Genomic DNA, 18,107 nt, shown 5'->3' with positions numbered 1-18,107 from the left:
AGACTCTGCGCCGCTCATGGCTCTAACAAACCGTATTGAGAGTCTCACTCTTTCTATAATTCGTCTCACTAACTTGCTGACAGTCATTCTGATTTATTTCTGTATTGTGTTGATGAATAAATACCATTGATTATTGATTCAACATCTCAAGATGTCAAGTCCTATTTTTTTCCAAGAACAGGTTAACATTCTTTTCAGTTTGAATTTAGCTCAGTTAAATACATACCACAAGGGGAAGACTTTACTTTCACTCAAGGAAATCTAGGACCTGCTCTCTCTCTAGCCAATAGTCTGGGGTTGTTACAGACTCCAGTAGAGCTCTTGGTTTCTGCTGACCTTGGAATGACCTCCCTCCTATCTTCCCCTTGGTTTCCTTATCTTTCTTTTTTTCCCTTCTTCAGTTTCATGTCATCCCACACACATCTTGCTGTGTTGTATCTTTCCTTGTTTACTTGGTATCTCTTCTCCTGCTCGCATGAAGATTTGCCTCTGGCATAATAACCACTAAGGTCTCAGGTACTATGGTTGAATAGAATGAACCTCACAAGTGTTAATTGTGTGTGTGTGTGTGTGTGTTTCCCCCTCAGGTCTTTCTCGGCCTTGTCCAGGGCACCAACCTCATCCAGCGCCTCATCAATGTAACATACACGTATGACAACTTGGCTCACAGGTAACGCCATGGTTTCCCTCAGACTTAAACACACACACATACACACACACACGACCAAACACAGGTATCCCCTGACTACAGTGTATTTGACAGGTTCTAGTTGAGATCTCAATGCTGATATTTTCTTCCTGTGTATTTTAGGGTTCTGAAGGCTCAATCTGATCACAGATCACGTCACGAAGGTGAGAACTCACACTCAACACCTAGGCTGCACCTCTATGTAACATATGACACAGAAAAGCCCTGAATGACGCTGCTTGACAACTGCTTAAAGGAGTTGTCCTTTGTATCATCACTTGATTCGCATGTCACCTTTAGTGTCACCTTTTGTGTTATAGTAGTGTAGTGTTACGGCAAGGACAAGCAAGGAACTACCGTATGCCTGTGTGTATTGAACTAATGTGTATATGTGTATTCAGCTCTGTGTGTGTTTGTTTGTTTGTGTGTATTTAACTGTGTATGTGTGTGGTTAGCTATGTGTGTGAGTGATTGATTGACTCTGTATGTGTGTTTTTAACTCTGTGTATGTGTGTAGTTAGCTGTGTGTGTGTGTGTGATTAACTCTGTGTGTGTGTGCGTGTTTTCAACTCTGTGTTGGTGTTGTTTCTCAGTGACTCACTACTCCATGTGGTTGCTGGTGAGCTGGGCTCACTGCTGCTCCACGGTCAAGTCCAGCCTGGCCGACAGTGACCACCTGCACGACTGGCTCAAGAAGCTGACGCTGCTCATCCCCGAGGTACGTCACAGAGCCAGAGATGACCAGAGAGAGAGAGAGAGAGAGAGAGAGAGAGAGAGAGAGAGAGCACGCATATATTTAACTTGTATTTTTCATAGTGTCATTATGTAGGTCTCTCTACCTTTTCTATTGTTTTTCTTCTTTCACTTTTCACTCTACCTTGCTCTCTCATTCTTGACATTTTCCTTTCACTTTCTCACTGTTCTTTCACTTTCTCTTATCTTTTTTTCGTTTCACTTTCTGTTATCTTTTTTTCCTTTCACTTTCTTTTAATAACTCCTGTTGGCTGTTTTCATGTCACTTACTTTGTCTTTGCCTCTCTCTCTCTCTCTCTCTCTCTCTCTCTCTCTCTCTCTCTCTCTCTCTCTCTCTCTCTCTCTCTCTCTCTCTCACCCATCCTAGGCTGCGGTGCGGCACGAGGCGTGTAATGGCCTCTATAAGCTCTCTCTCTGTGGGCTGGAGGGGGGTGAGAGCATCAACAGGTCCTTCCTGCTGCTCGCCGCCTCCACGCTGCTCAAGTTCCTGCCCGACGCACAGGCACTCAAGCCACTCAAGGTACACACACACACACACACACACTCATTCGCACACACACACACAAACACTTCTCAATTTCACACACACACACATGCACGCACACACACTTCTCAAGTTCACACACTTCTTGACGCACAGGCTCTCAGAGACATGCACAAACACGGCATGATACTTGTCAAGTTCCTGCCCAATATGCAGACCCTCAAGGTACAGTGACACACCATACACACACACACACGCGCACACACACATACGCTCATTCGCACACACACACACGTCTCAATTTCACACACTTCTTGACGCACAGGCTCTCAAAGAGACATGGACAAACACGCTATGATACTTGTCAAGTTCCTGCCCAATATGCCCTCAAGGTACAGTGACACACCATACACACACACACTATATCCACATGCAGACATCAACACACTGCTCAGGTTCCTGCTCTCAAGTCACTTGGGGTACGGAGAACACGCCATCTTTCCTTCTAGTCCCACACACACACACTTTTTTTCTTCTCTCCATGCCAGAGCTGTTGAATTATTCACAGGTGTCCGATTTAGAGACTCCCTCCTAAAATCAATAGCCGCTCAACAAAGCTTTATATCTTTGATGGCAGGGTTTGCAAACAGCACTCTGTGGGAAGGATCATGTGCCATGCAATCACAAACAACAACAGCAAAGGACAATGGATGAGCAGTCACACATCCTTTTCAAACGTGCTGCTGTGCAAAATATCTTTAAGCTCGCGTCTTGAGTTACATGTCAGAAAATGGGCACACGGCTTAAATTAATTTGTAGTGTACAATAAAATTGACATACAGGAACGGTGTTAAATTTTAGTCCAAAATCAATACCACTTACTGACTCACATACTGATGTCTATGCTCCTAACTTAACAGGGAGCCTCAATTTCTCAACCCATATTTTTAGCATTCAAGCCAACTTACAGTCTACTATAGTGAGCTATGTGGTAAGATGTGCAAAGTGGCTATACTTGTTTAAGCATGCTGGTGTAAGGTACATTTTGTTAAGTCCTCAACTTCTTTGTAAGACACATAGGTGATGTCCTCAACTCCTTTGTCGCCTTTCAAAGTTCTCGACAGGTTTGTCAGGTGCTTTGTTTCCATGTGGCCTTTAGTTTTGATGGTTTCATGTTCTCATGTGCCAGCAATTCACTGTACACCACACACTGTGGCTTCTGTTCCTTTTCGTCCTCAACGTAAGTGAATGCATACTTCAAGTTTTCAGGGTCGTTTTGCCATATTTGTTGCTAACATGATGTCTAACATGACAAGTCACATAAACATTGTCTGTGTCCATGGCAACGACTGGCATACAAAAATAAAGTCTATCGAAATAAAAGTCTGACATTAGATCTGATAGGGTAGCTTTTTTTTCCCCCTTTTAAACCACAAGCTCTGCGACCCACCCAGTACGGTTCTGCCACCCACCAGTTAAGAAGCACTGCTCTACCTACCTACCCTCTACATGAGAGTGCTGATGGGATACGTGTTTGCGTTCAGGTGGAGGACTATGAGCGGGCTGATGGGATACGTGTTTGCGTTCAGGTGGAGGACTATGAGGGGGCTGATGGGATACGTGTTTGCGTTCAGGTGGAGGACTATGAGCGGGCTGATGGGATACGTGTTTGCGTTCAGGTGGAGGACTATGAGGGGGCTGATGGGATACGTGTTTGCGTTCAGGTGGAGGACTATGAGGGGGCTGATGGGATACGTGTTTGCGTTCAGGTGGAGGACTATGAGAGTGCTGATGGGATACGTGTTTGCGTTCAGGTGGAGGACTATGAGGGGGCTGATGGGATACGTGTTTGCGTTCAGGTGGAGGACTATGAGGGGGCTGATGGGATACGTGTTTGCGTTCAAGTGGAGGACTATGAGGGGGCTGATGGGATACGTGTTTGCGTTCAGGTGGAGGACTATGAGGGGGCTGATGGGATACGTGTTTGCGTTCAGGTGGAGGACTATGAGGGGGCTGATGGGATACGTGTTTGCGTTCAGGTGGAGGACTATGAGGGGGCTGATGGGATACGTGTTTGCGTTCAGGTGGAGGACTATGAGGGGGCTGATGGGATACGTGTTTGCGTTCAGGTGGAGGACTATGAGGGGGCTGATGGGATACGTGTTTGCGTTCAGGTGGAGGACTATGAGGGGGCTGATGGGATACGTGTTTGCGTTCAGGTGGAGGACTATGAGGGGGCTGATGGGATACGTGTTTGCGTTCAGGTGGAGGACTATGAGGGGGCTGATGGGATACGTGTTTGCGTTCAGGTGGAGGACTATGAGGGGGCTGATGGGATACGTGTTTGCGTTCAGGTGGAGGACTATGAGGGGGCTGATGGGATACGTGTTTGCGTTCAGGTGGAGGACTATGAGGGGGCTGATGGGATACGTGTTTGCGTTCAGGTGGAGGACTATGAGGGGGCTGATGGGATACGTGTTTGCGTTCAGGTGGAGGACTATGAGGGGGCTGATGGGATACGTGTTTGCGTTCAGGTGGAGGACTATGAGGGGGCTGATGGGATACGTGTTTGCGTTCAGGTGGAGGACTATGAGGGGGCTGATGGGATACGTGTTTGCGTTCAGGTGGAGGACTATGAGGGGGCTGATGGGATACGTGTTTGCGTTCAGGTGGAGGACTATGAGGGGGCTGATGGGATACGTGTTTGCGTTCAGGTGGAGGACTATGAGGGGGCTGATGGGATACGTGTTTGCGTTCAGGTGGAGGACTATGAGGAGGAGCCCTTGCTGAGGACGGGCTGCAAGGAGTACTTTTGGCTGCTGTGCAAACTCATCGACAACATCCACGTCAAGGATGCCAGCCAGGTACCCCTGAACTGCACTCACACTGCTTTAGATTTAAGTGTGGAATGTGTGTTTTTTTTTTTCTTCTTTGTGGGCGTTTTGAAGATAAATTGTTCTATGTTGGTGCATGGAAGTGTCAGTGTAAAAGATTGTGCTTGATTTATGTGAGTGGAGTGAAGGTGTTTTTGCAAGATTCTTCATCAAGCATCTTGCATACATTGCCATCCCTGCTTTAAGTGATGGAGACGTCTCTCTTTCTTTTCTTTTCTTTTCTTTCTTTCTTTCTTTCTTTCTTTCTCTCTCCTTCTCCCAGACGACTTTGTTGGACCTTGATGCTTTGGCCAGGCACCTTGCGGACTGCATTCGCAGGTAAGCCACTCTAAGTGGTCATTACCAGCATACATACTTTGAGCACTTGATGTTTTGCCCTCTTGTTTGACTACATAAATAAATAAATAAAAATCTGTCCATTGTCCCCGCTGCAGCCGTGAGATCATGGACCAGCAGGACCTCTCATTTACATTCACTTTTAAGTGTGTGCACTCTCATTTGCAATAACAATAATAACAACAACAATAATAATAATAGTAATAATAATAGTTAAAGCCAAACACTGCACTTGTGATAAAAAAATTGTTATTACCCTGTTACAAATGATTAAACTCAAACTCTGCAGTTGTGATATAGTAACAAACTTTGCAGTCGTGATATTATTAAATCCAATAATAATAATAATAAATTCAATAATAAATTGATAATAATCTAAGCCATCCTGTCTTTTTAGCCGTGAGATCCTGGACCAGCAGGACGGCGCGGTGGAGGACGACGGCCTGACCGGGCTGCTGCGGCTGGCCACCAGCGTGCTCAAGCACAAGCCGCCGTTCAAGTTCTCGCGCGAGGGCCAGGAGTTCCTGCGCGACACGCATGACCTGCTCTTCCTGCTGCCCAGCCTCAAGGACCGGCGGCAGCCCAAGTGCAAGTCGCACGCCGCCCGCGCCGCCGCCTACGACCTGCTGGTGGAGATGGTCAAGGGCTCGCTGGACAACTACCGGCTGCTGCACAACTGGGTCATGTCTCAGCACATGCAGGGTGAGAGAGAGGGCCTTTGAGTGCAAAGCATGATGGGGAAAGGGGGAGGTTTTTTTTTTTGTTACGGATGTATCAGGAATTTTTATTCCAATTGAGGTGTTTTTATGAGAATGTTTATTCTGATTGAGCCGTTATTCCGTTTTTAACCGGAGTGTTAAAAAGTGTCCATATAAACGTGGCTACTGAGACCAAGGGCTGATGGCAAGGGGGGACTAAGTTGGTGCATTAGAGTTGTTGCTGTTGCTGCAGCTGCTGTTGTTGTTGTTGGTGTTGTTGTTTAGTGGAGCCCTTTGGCAGTATGATGATGGAATTTAACCAAGGCATCCGACAAAAGTTCAACTTGAAAAGAGCCGCATCGTGCTGAGTCACTCGTAGCCTGTTCTAATATCCCAGTAGAAACTGAAGCAATCAATCAAAGTGACACTCACTTGGGTCTTGTCCCCGCACATGAGTTGGGTCGGTGTGTAAGAGCTTGACTTGACATTTAAATGAAAAGGGTTTCTAAATGTGAGCCCCAACCTTCATTTGTCTCATCTTGACATATGTGCACCTATTTTTAGCTGAGTCATGTTTCCTAAGAGGAAAATAGTTCAGCTTGACATTAATCTCAATATCTTTAAAACTTGCCAATGTGCAGTGTGTGTGTGTGGCATTTTTCGTGCCAAATGTTAGAACTTGGGTCATGTTTTCTGAGAGTGAGCTGTTTGTCCTCTCTGGCCCTCCGTAGCCTCTCACGCCCCCTATAAGTGGGACTACTGGCCCCATGACGACGTGCGGGCGGAGTGCCGCTTCGTGGGCCTCACCAACCTGGGCGCCACCTGCTACCTGGCCTCCACCATCCAGCAGCTCTACATGATCCCCGAGGCCCGGCAAGCCGTCTTCACTGCCAAGGTGTGACACACACACACACACACACACACACACACACACACGCACGCACGCATGCTTGCACACACACAAACAAGCAGTCATTCACCATTCACACAGAGTTTGTATAGTGTAAAGCACACACACAGGCATTCAGGCTTACCTTCACACACAAATAAACCCACCTACACACACACACACACACACACACACACACACACACACACACTTTACATTCATGGCATAGTGCCATGCTTACTAGCGTGAATAAACCTACTCTAAACATCTGTGCACATAGCGACTGCACACATATCTAGGGTTACTCAGTATTTGGCAGACATTTGCTTTCACACAGACCTTTAAAATAAATGCAAACAAAAAATAATAATAATGGTTATTGACTAAAATATGCTGCCTGTTCCATCTGTCTCGTGTGTGTGTGTGTGTGCTGGACTCTGTGTCCACAGTACTCTGAGGAGATCAAGCACAAGACCACCTTACTGGAGCTTCAGAAGATGTTCACCTATCTCATGGTAAGATGTCCTCCACACTTCCCAACACGTTACACAGGAAAAGTGTTGGTCTTGACCACTAGGGTGTGCTAAAGAGTAAAAGCGATCAAAGGCTGTTCATTTCATCTGTGTCGGGACTGGCTTTGTGTCACCTTCATTGTTGTTTAAACTAAAGATTACCATTAAATATAGAAAGAAAAGAAAAGAAGATTGTTTGACATTAAAAAAATAAATGTAATCAGAATTCTGTTTCTTAACATCTACCTCTCCCTCTCTTTTTTTCTTCCCTTCTCTTCACCCTTTTCTCCTCCTCGTCCTCTGCAGGAGAGCGAGAGGAAGGCCTATAACCCGCGGCCATTCTGTAAGACCTACACCATGGACAAACAGCCCCTCAACACGGGCGAGCAGAAAGACATGACCGAGTTCTTCACCGACCTCATCACCAAGATCGAGGAGATGTCGCAGGACTTGGTCAGTTTGTGTGTGTGTGTGTGTGTTCATGTCAGTGTGTGCATAAAAGATGTATCTGTGTGTGTTTGTCACTACAAGTTTGTGTCATGGCTGTTCTTTAAGTGTATGCCGCGTCCCTGTCTGATTGGGTCTTTATGCGCATCTCTCTTGTCCCCACAGAAAAACACAGTGAAGACACTTTTTGGTGGGGTCATCACAAACAATGTGGTGTCATTGGTAAGATATTTTTTGTTTTCAAAAAGTCTGTTTTTGTTTGAAGTGCTTGCGTTCAGAGAACATTTATACAACTTTGTGGGAATGTGCATATGGTCAATGTGCAATGCCTCTTTGCAAAACTTTAACCAAAAATGTGTGTGTGTGTTCATGATCTAATAACCCTTTTGTGTGCCTCTCAGGATTGTGACCATGTGAGTCAGACGGCAGAGGAGTTCTACACAGTCAGGTGTCAGGTGGCCGACATGAAGAACATCTATGTGAGTCAACAGCACATTTGCACACCCCTCGAACGCTACACACACACACAGTTAAACAAACAACGTATACGTAGCTTCCTACCTACATACTTCTGTGTCAAGCACACACACACACACACACACACACACATGCAGATGTGTAGATAAAGAAAGCCATGCATTTGTGTGTGTGTGTGTGTGTATGTGTTTGTGTGTGTGTGCTGATCTGTGTAGTAATCTTGTCCCTTCGTCCTCCTGCAGGAGTCTCTGGATGAGGTGACCATCAAGGACACACTGGAGGGGGACAACATGTACACCTGCTCCCAGTGCGGCAAGAAAGTCAGGGCGGAGAAGAGGTGTGTGTGTGTGTGTGTGTGTGTGTGTGTGTGTGTGTGTTTTGTTTGGTCTTTGTACACCACACACCACTAGGGATGGACAAAATGGCTAAAAACTCCAACCTCTATAATTCTGAATATGTTTCACTGATACTTGCTACTAGTGTAGTGTTTATTGTGTAAAGTGTATATGGACAATATCTAACTTTATTTTTTTTTCTCTCCAACACTTTCTTCTCTCTCTCCCCCTCTCCCTCTCCACTTCCTCTTTCCCTTTTCATTCATCCCTCTCTCGGCCTGTGCAGGGCGTGCTTCAAGAAGCTCCCGCGCATCCTGAGCTTCAACACCATGCGCTACACCTTCAACATGGTCACCATGATGAAGGAAAAGGTCAACACACATTTCTCCTTCCCGCTGCGCCTGGACATGACGCCCTACACCGAGGACTTCCTCATGGCCAAGGGGGACAGGAAGGAAGGTGAGCACACTTCCTGTCGTGGTGCCTTGACTCCCATTTTGAACTTTTTAAGATTTATATTTACATTTTCATTTTCATTCTTGAACTCTCTGTTGTATATCTTTCAATTGCATCTTTGTTTTTTGTTTTTTTTTCTTGCCAGGTTTCCGTGACGACGGTGAGGCGAAGGCGACGGAGAGCTACGAGTACGATCTGATTGGCGTGACTGTGCACACGGGCACGGCGGATGGCGGCCATTACTACAGCTTCATCAGGGACATCATCAACCCCCACGCCTACAAAAACAACAAGTGGTGAGGAGGGGAGGGGAGGGGACACTGCTTTAGCTCGGACTCCCAGGAAATAAAATATCACATCACCGACATTTAGGACAAACATGCCTGACTGCAAATAAAGTTGGCATTTCACAAGGGTTATGTCATGTAATGTGTAACTTTTTTAAGACATATTGACAACAAACATTTAACAACATATGACAAATGTAACGTAATAAAAAAAACAAAAATGGTGATTGTCTGTGATGTATGCGACATTCCCTGGAGAACCCAACCTGGTTTATGTCCCTGTGATGTTCCGTCTGTGCCCATCAATGTATTTGGAAATCCACTGACTAATTGCTAATTGCTCTGTGTGCAGTGCATGAAAGCACCTTTCTCTTGATGCTACTTCCTGTAAACTGATGTCACTTCCAGTCCCTGTAACTTATGTCACTTCCTGTGTGTGTGTCTCAGGTATCTGTTTAACGACGCAGAGGTGAAGCCCTTTGACTCGGCCCAGCTGGCGTCGGAATGTTTCGGTGGGGAGATGACGGTGAGAAAATCACTTCACTTCAACAGCTGCACTGTAGTCATGTGCTCTACTGGTCACTTCAACTGCACTGTAGTCATGTACTCTACTGGTCACTTCAACAGCTGCCCTGTAGTCATTTTTTCTGGTCACTGGTCCCTTTCGTGGGAAATATGTCAAATTAAAGCTTAACATAGATATCAAATTGTTTTCTTTACATATGCTGTTGCTTTTATGTATATATTATTTTATTTTATATATTTTATATATATATGACTTGATACTTGATACATCTCTAACTCGGTCACAAGATGTTACCCTGTTAGCAAGTGTTGTTAGCCTCTTAAAGTTGACTCCTTTTGTGCTTTTACCTTTGCAGACAAAAACATACGACTCAGTCACTGACAAGTTCATGGATTTCTCCTTTGAAAAGGTCAGATGCCTCCACAGTATTTCAGGGATGTGTTAATTGATATATTTGTTATTGGTTTGATTACTTTTCTCTGTGGTTTGGATCTTTTTTTGTAATGCCCCCCCCTCTCTCTCTCAGACCCATAGTGCCTATATGTTATTTTATAAGCGAGTGGAGCCGGAAGAGGAGTACGGGAAGGACTTTAATTTTGACGTCTCTCCCGACCTGCTGGAGGTTTGAATATGATTAATCTTAACAATAGACCAGTGTAGGCAGTGACCGTGTTCTTTAGTCGTGTACGCTAGTGCTACTCTTGATGGTGCTGTTTGTTTTTGTGTACTCTCTCCTCACAGTGGATCTGGCATGACAACATGCAGTTTCTCCAGGACAAGAATATTTTTGAGCACACTTACTTTGGGTGAGTGCACAGTTTGAATTGGACACATTTTTTACATCTAAAAAGGATCCATTTGGAAGATTAATGCTTGAACGTCTGTGTCTCTCTCTCCCTCTTTATCCTCCTCTCTTTACCTCTCCCCCCTCCTCTCTCTATCCCTCTCTTCCACTCTGCAGGTTTATGTGGCAGCTGTGCAGCAGCATCCCCAGCACTTTACCGGACCCCAAAGCCATCTCTCTCATGACCGCTAAGGTAACACACACACACACACACACACACACACACACACACACACACACACACACAGTGCTAATTCCACTTCTTTGTTTCCAGAAAGTAATGCATTCTTTTTTCGTTTCACACCTCTCCACCCACAGCTCAGCACTTCGTTTGTGTTGGAGACTTTTATCCACTCCAAAGAGAAGGTGCGTCATCCATTTGCAAATCACTTTCTATATGTAGTATTTACTCAAAATGTTTATCATTAAGGGTATAGAAATGTTTTATTGCTCGATGGTATTTTAAGCCCCCACTGTTGACTTCAAGGCAGCTTACCCTAGTGCCTTCCATGCATTGCTGCCTGGAAGACGACATTGGGGGCCTGATTTATTCCTATGATTCACCATGTTCTCCATTTATGACATTATTACTATTGCTATGTTGACCCCTGAAATGGCACACCATCGAGAAGGTATACCTTTTTAAAAATATAACTCCTCTCTCTTGTAACCTTTCAGCCTACCATGCTGCAGTGGATTGAGCTCTTAACCAAACAGTTTAACAACAGCCAGGCGGCCTGTGAGGTAAAGCGCCGCTCGACACCCTTAATGTGTGAACACTGACCGCTCCGGTGCTGTGCGTGCGTGCGTGCGTGCGTGCGTGCGTGTGTGTGTGAGAGTTTGGCTCTGATGTTTTGCTTGGCGGTGATGTTTTTCAGTGGTTCCTGGATCGGATGGCTGATGACAACTGGTGGCCAATGCAGATTCTCATCAAATGTCCCAATCAGATTGTACGGCAGGTGCGCACAGTCACTATCCCACACATGTATATAATATATATATATATATACATACACACACACACTCAGACACACAACTGGGTTGTTTTGAGTTTTGTTGTTCATCAACTACAAGTACTCCAGCGCGCAAAGGTGAACACACTCACACATATAAACCCAGGTCATGCTCACATCGTTTGTGTGTGTGTGTGTGTGTGTGTGTGTGTGTGTGTGTGTGTGTGTGTTTGTCAGATGTTCCAGCGGCTTTGTATTCACGTCATCCAGAGACTGCGGCCTGTCCATGCCCACCTCTATCTGCAGCCTGGCATGGAGGACGGGTACGTTGCGTGGCAAACTCTCCGCAAAGCAGCGCGTTCTCTTCTCTCTCCAACAGAATGCGTAATGGGGTCTGGGAAAATCCATTACATAGTGAAATCAAAAATCCTTAATTTCTGTTCCCTTTCAACCATCTCTGGTGAAAAGTTACCAACTTAAGATTTTGATGCCATCCTAGCAACATCCTGGATACCGTCCCCTAGCAACATCCTGGATACCATTCTAGCGTCATACTGGATGTGGCTAGGATGGTATCAGAATCTTATCTGGTTTTACCAGATCCAATCACAAATGTGATCCTAATAATAAATACCTAGGCATTCCACAGTATTCTCAGTAATTGACCCTTTGTTGGCTCTCTGATTGGTCATCTAGACGTGTATTCCACAGTCTTCTCTTGCTGACTTTGTCCTCGTTTTCAGCTCGGACGATATGGACGGTCCAGTGGAGGACATCGGTAGTCGGTCGTGTGTGACACGCTTCGTGAAGACGCTGCTGTCCATCATGGAGCATGGTGTGAAGCCGCACAGCAAACACCTGACCGAGTACTTCGCCTTTCTCTACGAGTTCGCCAAGATGGGCGAGGAGGAGGTGGGAACTCCTCCTGTAACCTTGCACTAGTTTCAGTTCAATATGCATTTGTATTTGTGTCGAGTTTGGTTTAAACCGGTATAGCAGTTTTAGTTACGTAAAGATTTTAACGTGCTGAATGAGGGTCGAAATGAAGATTTCTAATGTTGATTTTGTTTGTTTTTCCTTGTTATTGTTTACCCTGCAGAGTCAGTTTCTCCTGTCTCTTCAAGCCATCTCCATTATGGTGCATTTCTACATGGGCACTAAGGGCCCTGAGAATGTGAGTATTTACACTCTGCCATGGGAGAGAGCAGTGCTGAGTGGACATCATAGGCCTTCTGTATTTGTATATAAACGAATATATGCACTTCATATATATAATTCATATATAGTATATTTGTACATGATGATGGTTACATACGTAGGTTTATCCAAAGAGCCTTACAGAAGACACAACACTAGATCTTAACATAACAATAGCTCTTTGATACAACTTTCAGGCACCGTGAGGTAAACGTGCGCACTCACACACTCACTAGCACACTTTTAATTATAAGCTGTCTGTTGGTCCTCAGCCGCAGGTGGAAGTGCTGTCGGAGGAGGAAGGCGAGGAGGAGGATGAGGAAGAGGACATTCTGTCTCTGGCTGAGGAGAAGTATCGCCCGGCGGCACTGGAGAAGATGATTGCACTCATCGCCCTGCTGGTGGAGCAGTCCCGCTCTGAGAGGTCAGACACACACACACACACACATTCATGCACACCCACTTAGTTGGAGATGTGTGTGCATACACAATTAAGGGCCATAATGATAAAAGCGTCCACACTGTCCTACAGTAAGAAAAATCCCTCTTTGTGTTGATAAATGTTATGTCTAAGATTTGATGGATCCTCATTAGCTGTCAGCTTTTTATGGTTCTTAATATCGCTCTAAAAGTGATCCCGAACGGTATCGTTCTTTATGTCATTATCATAGTTTGTGTGGGCATCGTCATTCATATTAGCTAGAAGAATATTTTTTTTGCCGTTACTGTTCTTAGTTAGCCTAGAAATCTAGACGCGCCCCTACATTTGCTGCCAATTACATTTACAATTACAATTACTACAATTACATTTGCTGCCAGGGCTAGTCTAGCAACTCTCCGTTGGCTTGTGAGCTCCAGCAATTGAAACTTAATCAGGCCAATGAAATCGTGTATAGAGTCGTTAGGTGGGCTTAACATAATGATTGATGGCAGAGTTGCAACGGTTTGGCTTGAATTCCCTGCTACTTGAAAACAAATAAGATGGATGTTGCTGCTGGCGAACAGTGTGACACGAGTTAAGCTTTTATTAAGTTGGCAAACGTTTGAACTAGTCAACTAGCTCCGCTGGTGGGAAACGCATGGGACTCATAGCACTGCCGCTGTCCTATTGCGTGCAGAGGGAATTTGAAAGACAACTGATTATCCCGCCCCTCGGACTGAGCACTGCGAATGGTGAGTGCCCAGACCCTATATTTTAATGTGGGTCTGGCTCGTCAGGCTAGTTCTTAGTGTGAACAACTCTTAGACATCAATGCTCACAAGTATTCAAATTGTGTCCCATATATACTTGAGGTGACATACTCTGGATCAATCTTTTATCAAACATCTCATCTCTTGATTCATGGCTAAGTACACCTCAAAGTGCTAGTTCAAGAGATTTTGGAGTCAGTTGAAAGGTTTCTAGTGCATCATGTTGATTTTGTGCTCTCTATGTTTTGTGGATGTTCTTTCACCTTCCATGCCAACAAACAAAAGTCTCTTCTCCCTCCCCATCAGATACCTGACCCAGTTTCAGAGTGACAAGTTCCTATGTTTTGGAGATGCACTTCCACACAAACACAAGCAAACAACTTTAATTTAATACCCATATCTCTCTCTCTCTCCCTCTCCCTCTCCCTCTCCCTCTCTCTCTCTCTCTCTCTCTCTCTCTCTCTCTTTCTTTCTTTCTTTCTTCTTCTTTCTTTCTTTCTTTCTTTCTTTCTTTCTTTCTTTCTTTCTTTCTCTTTCTTTTTCTTTCTCTCTCTCTCTCTCTCTCTCCCTCTCCTCAGGCACCTGACGCTGTCTCAGAGCGACATGGCTGCGCTGACGGGAGGGAAAGGATTCCCCTTCCTCTTCCAGCACATCCGCGACGGCATCAACATCCGCCAGACCTGCAACCTCATCTTCAGCCTCTGCCGCTACAACAACCGCCTCGCTGAACACGTACGACACACACTCCTGTGTACACACACACAGCCACACATATGGCCACATATCCATGAGCACATCTGCACATGTACACACACACACACCAACACACACACACCTAAATGTGTACATTACATTAATGTTTTTTTTTATAATATGTTTTTGCTTGTTTGGGATTCTAAGTGATGTTGTTTTGTTCTAGATCGTCTCTATGCTCTTCACTTCTATTGCCAAAGCTCACTCCAGAGGTGAGTCATCTACTCTGCAGATTGCCTAATCGGACAAGTTGACCTCACTGAAATACAGTTTTAATTTCAGTTCACTATTGAGATCAATGTTTAGGCGAATGGTTAGGTTGAATCTCTTCATTTATTCAGATGTTTACAAGTATAGAGTAGAGACTGAGCGGAGTTGAGCTTGTGTGCATCTGGCAGCAAGACACAGTAAAGCTCCTGAGATGGAACCAGAGTTGTTAATGCCCCCCCACCTCTCGCTCCCAGGCGGCAAACCCCTTCTTTAAGCTGTTGACCATGCTGATGGAGTTTGCTGGGGGTCCTCCCGGCATGCCCTCGTTCGCCTCCTACATTCTGCAGCGGATCTGGGAGGTACGTCTGTCTAGCCTTTTAGGCCGTTATTCAGGAATCATCAATGTTTTGTTGTCTTGTTTTGAATCAATTAATTATTTATTTACTTACTTATTTCTTTGGTCATTCATTATTCATTCATTAATGCCTGTCTTTATTTCTTTTCCTCTTTGTGTAAATTGTGTAAATACACCTTGATTCATGATGGTGTGTGTGTGTGTGTGTGTGTGTGTGTGTGTGTGTGTGTGGTGTGTGTGTGCGTGCGTGCCAGGTGATTGAGTACAACCCGTCTCAGTGTCTGGACTGGCTGGCGGTGCAGACGCCACGGAACAAGATGGCCCACAGCTGGGTGCTGCAGAACATGGAGAACTGGGTCGAGCGCTTCCTGCTGGCCCATAACTACCCTCGCGTCCGGCACATGTGAGAACGCCCCGAAGTCCCCCACACACACACCACACACTTAACCACCATTACTATCCACTTGTCCGCATATGTAAGAACGCCACTAGTCCTCTCACACACACACACACACACACATACATACATACATACATACACGCGCAACTACCAAGTTTTGGAATTTCTCATTGCATAGATTAAAAAAATAGCTGCTTGTCCGCACGAAACTAAACCTCACACACGTACACATAACTAGCATAATTAATCAGGTGTCCGCTAATGGGAGAACACAGCCAGTCCTCTCTCCTCTAATCCTGATTATAACAAACCGACTGTGCGAGTTCTGTTTTTTTCCGTGTTTTATATGTTCCCTCTGTCTCTCCTCTCCTCAGCGGCGGCGTACCTACTGGTGTCGCTCATCCCCAGCAACTCGTTCCGGCAGATGTTCCGCACCACGCGCTCGCTGCACCTGCCCACGCGCGACCTGCCGCTGAGCCCGGACACGGCGGCGGTGCTGCACCAGGTGTACCAGCTGCTGCTGGGCCTGCTGGGCCGCGCCAAGCTCTACGTGGACGTGGCCGTGCACGGCACCACCAAGCTGGTGCAGTACTTCAGCTTCCTCACCTACTGCCTCATCTCCAAGACCGAGAAGCTCATGTTCTCCAGCTACTTCATGGACCTGTGGAACCTCTTCCAGGGTGAGGAGTGGGGAAGGGCCTGTGTGTGTGTGTGTGTGTGTGTGGAGGCTTAGCACCTATTGGAGGATCGGAAGCTAACACACCTGGAGTTAGCTTTTCATTGATCCCCATTTGTTTTGGATGGATGAATGAATGTCCGTGTGCGACAGAGAGACTCGGTGTGTGTGTGTGTGTGTGTGTGTTTTATGAACACTATCCAGCCAAGAAATTACCTGCAAACCAGTTTTCCTCTCAAACTAACCTTTATTCCTTCTCTCCTCATGTGCCCTCGTATCCCTCCCTCTCCCTCTCCCTCTCCCTCTCCCTCTCCCTCTCCCTCTCCCTCCTCCCCTCCCCCTCCCCCTCTCCACCCCCCTCAGCCCAAACTGTCTGAGCCTGCCATCGCCACCAACCACAACAAGCAGGCGCTGCTGTCCTTCTGGTACAACGCCTGTGTGGACTGCCCAGAGAACGTGCGCCTGATCGTCCAGAACCCGGCCGTCACCAAGAACATCGCCTTCAACTACATTCTGGCGGACCACGACGACCAGGAGGTGGTGCTGTTCAACCGCGGCATGCTGCCTGCCTACTACGGCATCCTGCGCCTGTGCTGCGAGCCTCTCGGCCGCCTTCACGCGCCAGCTGGCCTCGCACCAGAACATCCAGTGGGCCTTCAAGAACCTCACGCCGCACGCCAGCCAGTACCCCGGGGTGGGTGTCTGTCTGTCTGTTCGTTGAGTCTATCTGATCTGATGGCCATTGTTCTTTATCATAGTTTTGTCTCTGTGATGAGTTAAGTGACTAGATATTAACCACAATAACCTGCTAATTACCCACCCCCCTCTCTCTCTCTCTCTCTCTCTCTCTCTCTCTCTCTCTCTCTCTCTCTCTCTCTCTCTCTCTCTCTCTCTCTCTCTCCTCTCTCCTCTCTCTCTCTCTCTCTCTCTCTCTCTCTCTCTCTCTCTCTCCCCCCTTCGAGTCGGTGTGATCTTATGCCGTTGTTCTATATCAGAGATTTGTCTCTTTACTTAGTTAAGTGACTAAAATTAAGTAAAATAACCTGTCCCCTTGCTAATTGACCCCTCTCTCTAGGCGGTGGAGGAGTGTTTAACTTGATGCAGCTGTTTGTGGCCCAGCGGCCGGACATGCGTGACGAGGAGCTGGAGGACATCAAGCAGTTCAAGAAGACCACCATCAGCTGCTACCTGCGGTGCCTGGACGGACGCTCCTGTTGGACTACGCTCATCAGGTGTGCACACACACACACGGAAACTATCAGCTGCTGCGCACACACACACACACACACACACACACACGGAAACTATCAGCTGCTGCACACTAGAGGGTGACAATTTTTCGGGACTCCCGCGGTTCACCGTATTCCCGCGGGTTTCCCGCAGTACGGGAGTAAATTTCACTGTTGGTAACGTGATTGGGACGGGACAGGAAATAATAAACGGGAGCTGGCGGGAAGCCAGAGAAAAAATTACGCTGCAATGCAGTGAGTGCGCCAATTACAACCCACAATACGTTTGTTGTTGATTGGTAGCCTATCAGAGCAAGACAAAGCAGCTGCAAAATGGATGCAAAAAAACAGTTACAGGCGAAAGTGTCAACAAAGGACCGCTCTATTCAATTGCACGAGCTGTCCGGGAAAGCGATTCTCGTTGAGTTTAATGTGTCATTCAATGTTGGGGCATGGCACCTCGACGATCGCATTCCTCAATATATTTATCGCATAACCCTGGCGAAGCACAACAAAT

The 18,107-nt window shown here is 46.2% G+C and overlaps 1 protein-coding gene across 1 annotated transcript in view; it reads left to right on the top strand.

The window, feature by feature from the left end:
- The window catches only part of usp34 (ubiquitin specific peptidase 34), a 56,591-nt gene that overhangs the window by 32,873 nt on the left and 5,611 nt on the right, over positions 1-18,107 (top strand). Inside the window, 37 exon segments of the mRNA XM_042102710.1 lie at positions 588-670; positions 812-852; positions 1,282-1,406; positions 1,809-1,961; positions 4,685-4,789; positions 5,082-5,137; positions 5,553-5,857; positions 6,585-6,748; positions 7,192-7,257; positions 7,561-7,707; positions 7,867-7,923; positions 8,103-8,180; positions 8,421-8,515; positions 8,800-8,972; positions 9,115-9,265; positions 9,704-9,782; positions 10,138-10,191; positions 10,309-10,404; positions 10,524-10,588; positions 10,744-10,819; positions 10,945-10,992; positions 11,305-11,370; positions 11,505-11,585; positions 11,817-11,902; positions 12,323-12,491; positions 12,679-12,753; positions 13,049-13,200; positions 14,546-14,699; positions 14,887-14,916; positions 14,918-14,932; positions 15,185-15,289; positions 15,540-15,682; positions 16,055-16,364; positions 16,725-16,964; positions 16,966-17,065; positions 17,449-17,689; positions 17,745-17,767. Of these exon segments, the coding sequence (XP_041958644.1) occupies positions 588-670; positions 812-852; positions 1,282-1,406; positions 1,809-1,961; positions 4,685-4,789; positions 5,082-5,137; positions 5,553-5,857; positions 6,585-6,748; positions 7,192-7,257; positions 7,561-7,707; positions 7,867-7,923; positions 8,103-8,180; positions 8,421-8,515; positions 8,800-8,972; positions 9,115-9,265; positions 9,704-9,782; positions 10,138-10,191; positions 10,309-10,404; positions 10,524-10,588; positions 10,744-10,819; positions 10,945-10,992; positions 11,305-11,370; positions 11,505-11,585; positions 11,817-11,902; positions 12,323-12,491; positions 12,679-12,753; positions 13,049-13,200; positions 14,546-14,699; positions 14,887-14,916; positions 14,918-14,932; positions 15,185-15,289; positions 15,540-15,682; positions 16,055-16,364; positions 16,725-16,964; positions 16,966-17,065; positions 17,449-17,689; positions 17,745-17,767 (4,207 nt within the window).

The sequence above is a fragment of the Alosa sapidissima genome, chromosome 9, assembly GCF_018492685.1.
Source record: "Alosa sapidissima isolate fAloSap1 chromosome 9, fAloSap1.pri, whole genome shotgun sequence".
NCBI lineage: Eukaryota > Metazoa > Chordata > Actinopteri > Clupeiformes > Clupeidae > Alosa > Alosa sapidissima.
Note: the sequence above shows the minus strand (reverse complement) of the source record. Positions and strands in the feature narration are given on the sequence as shown.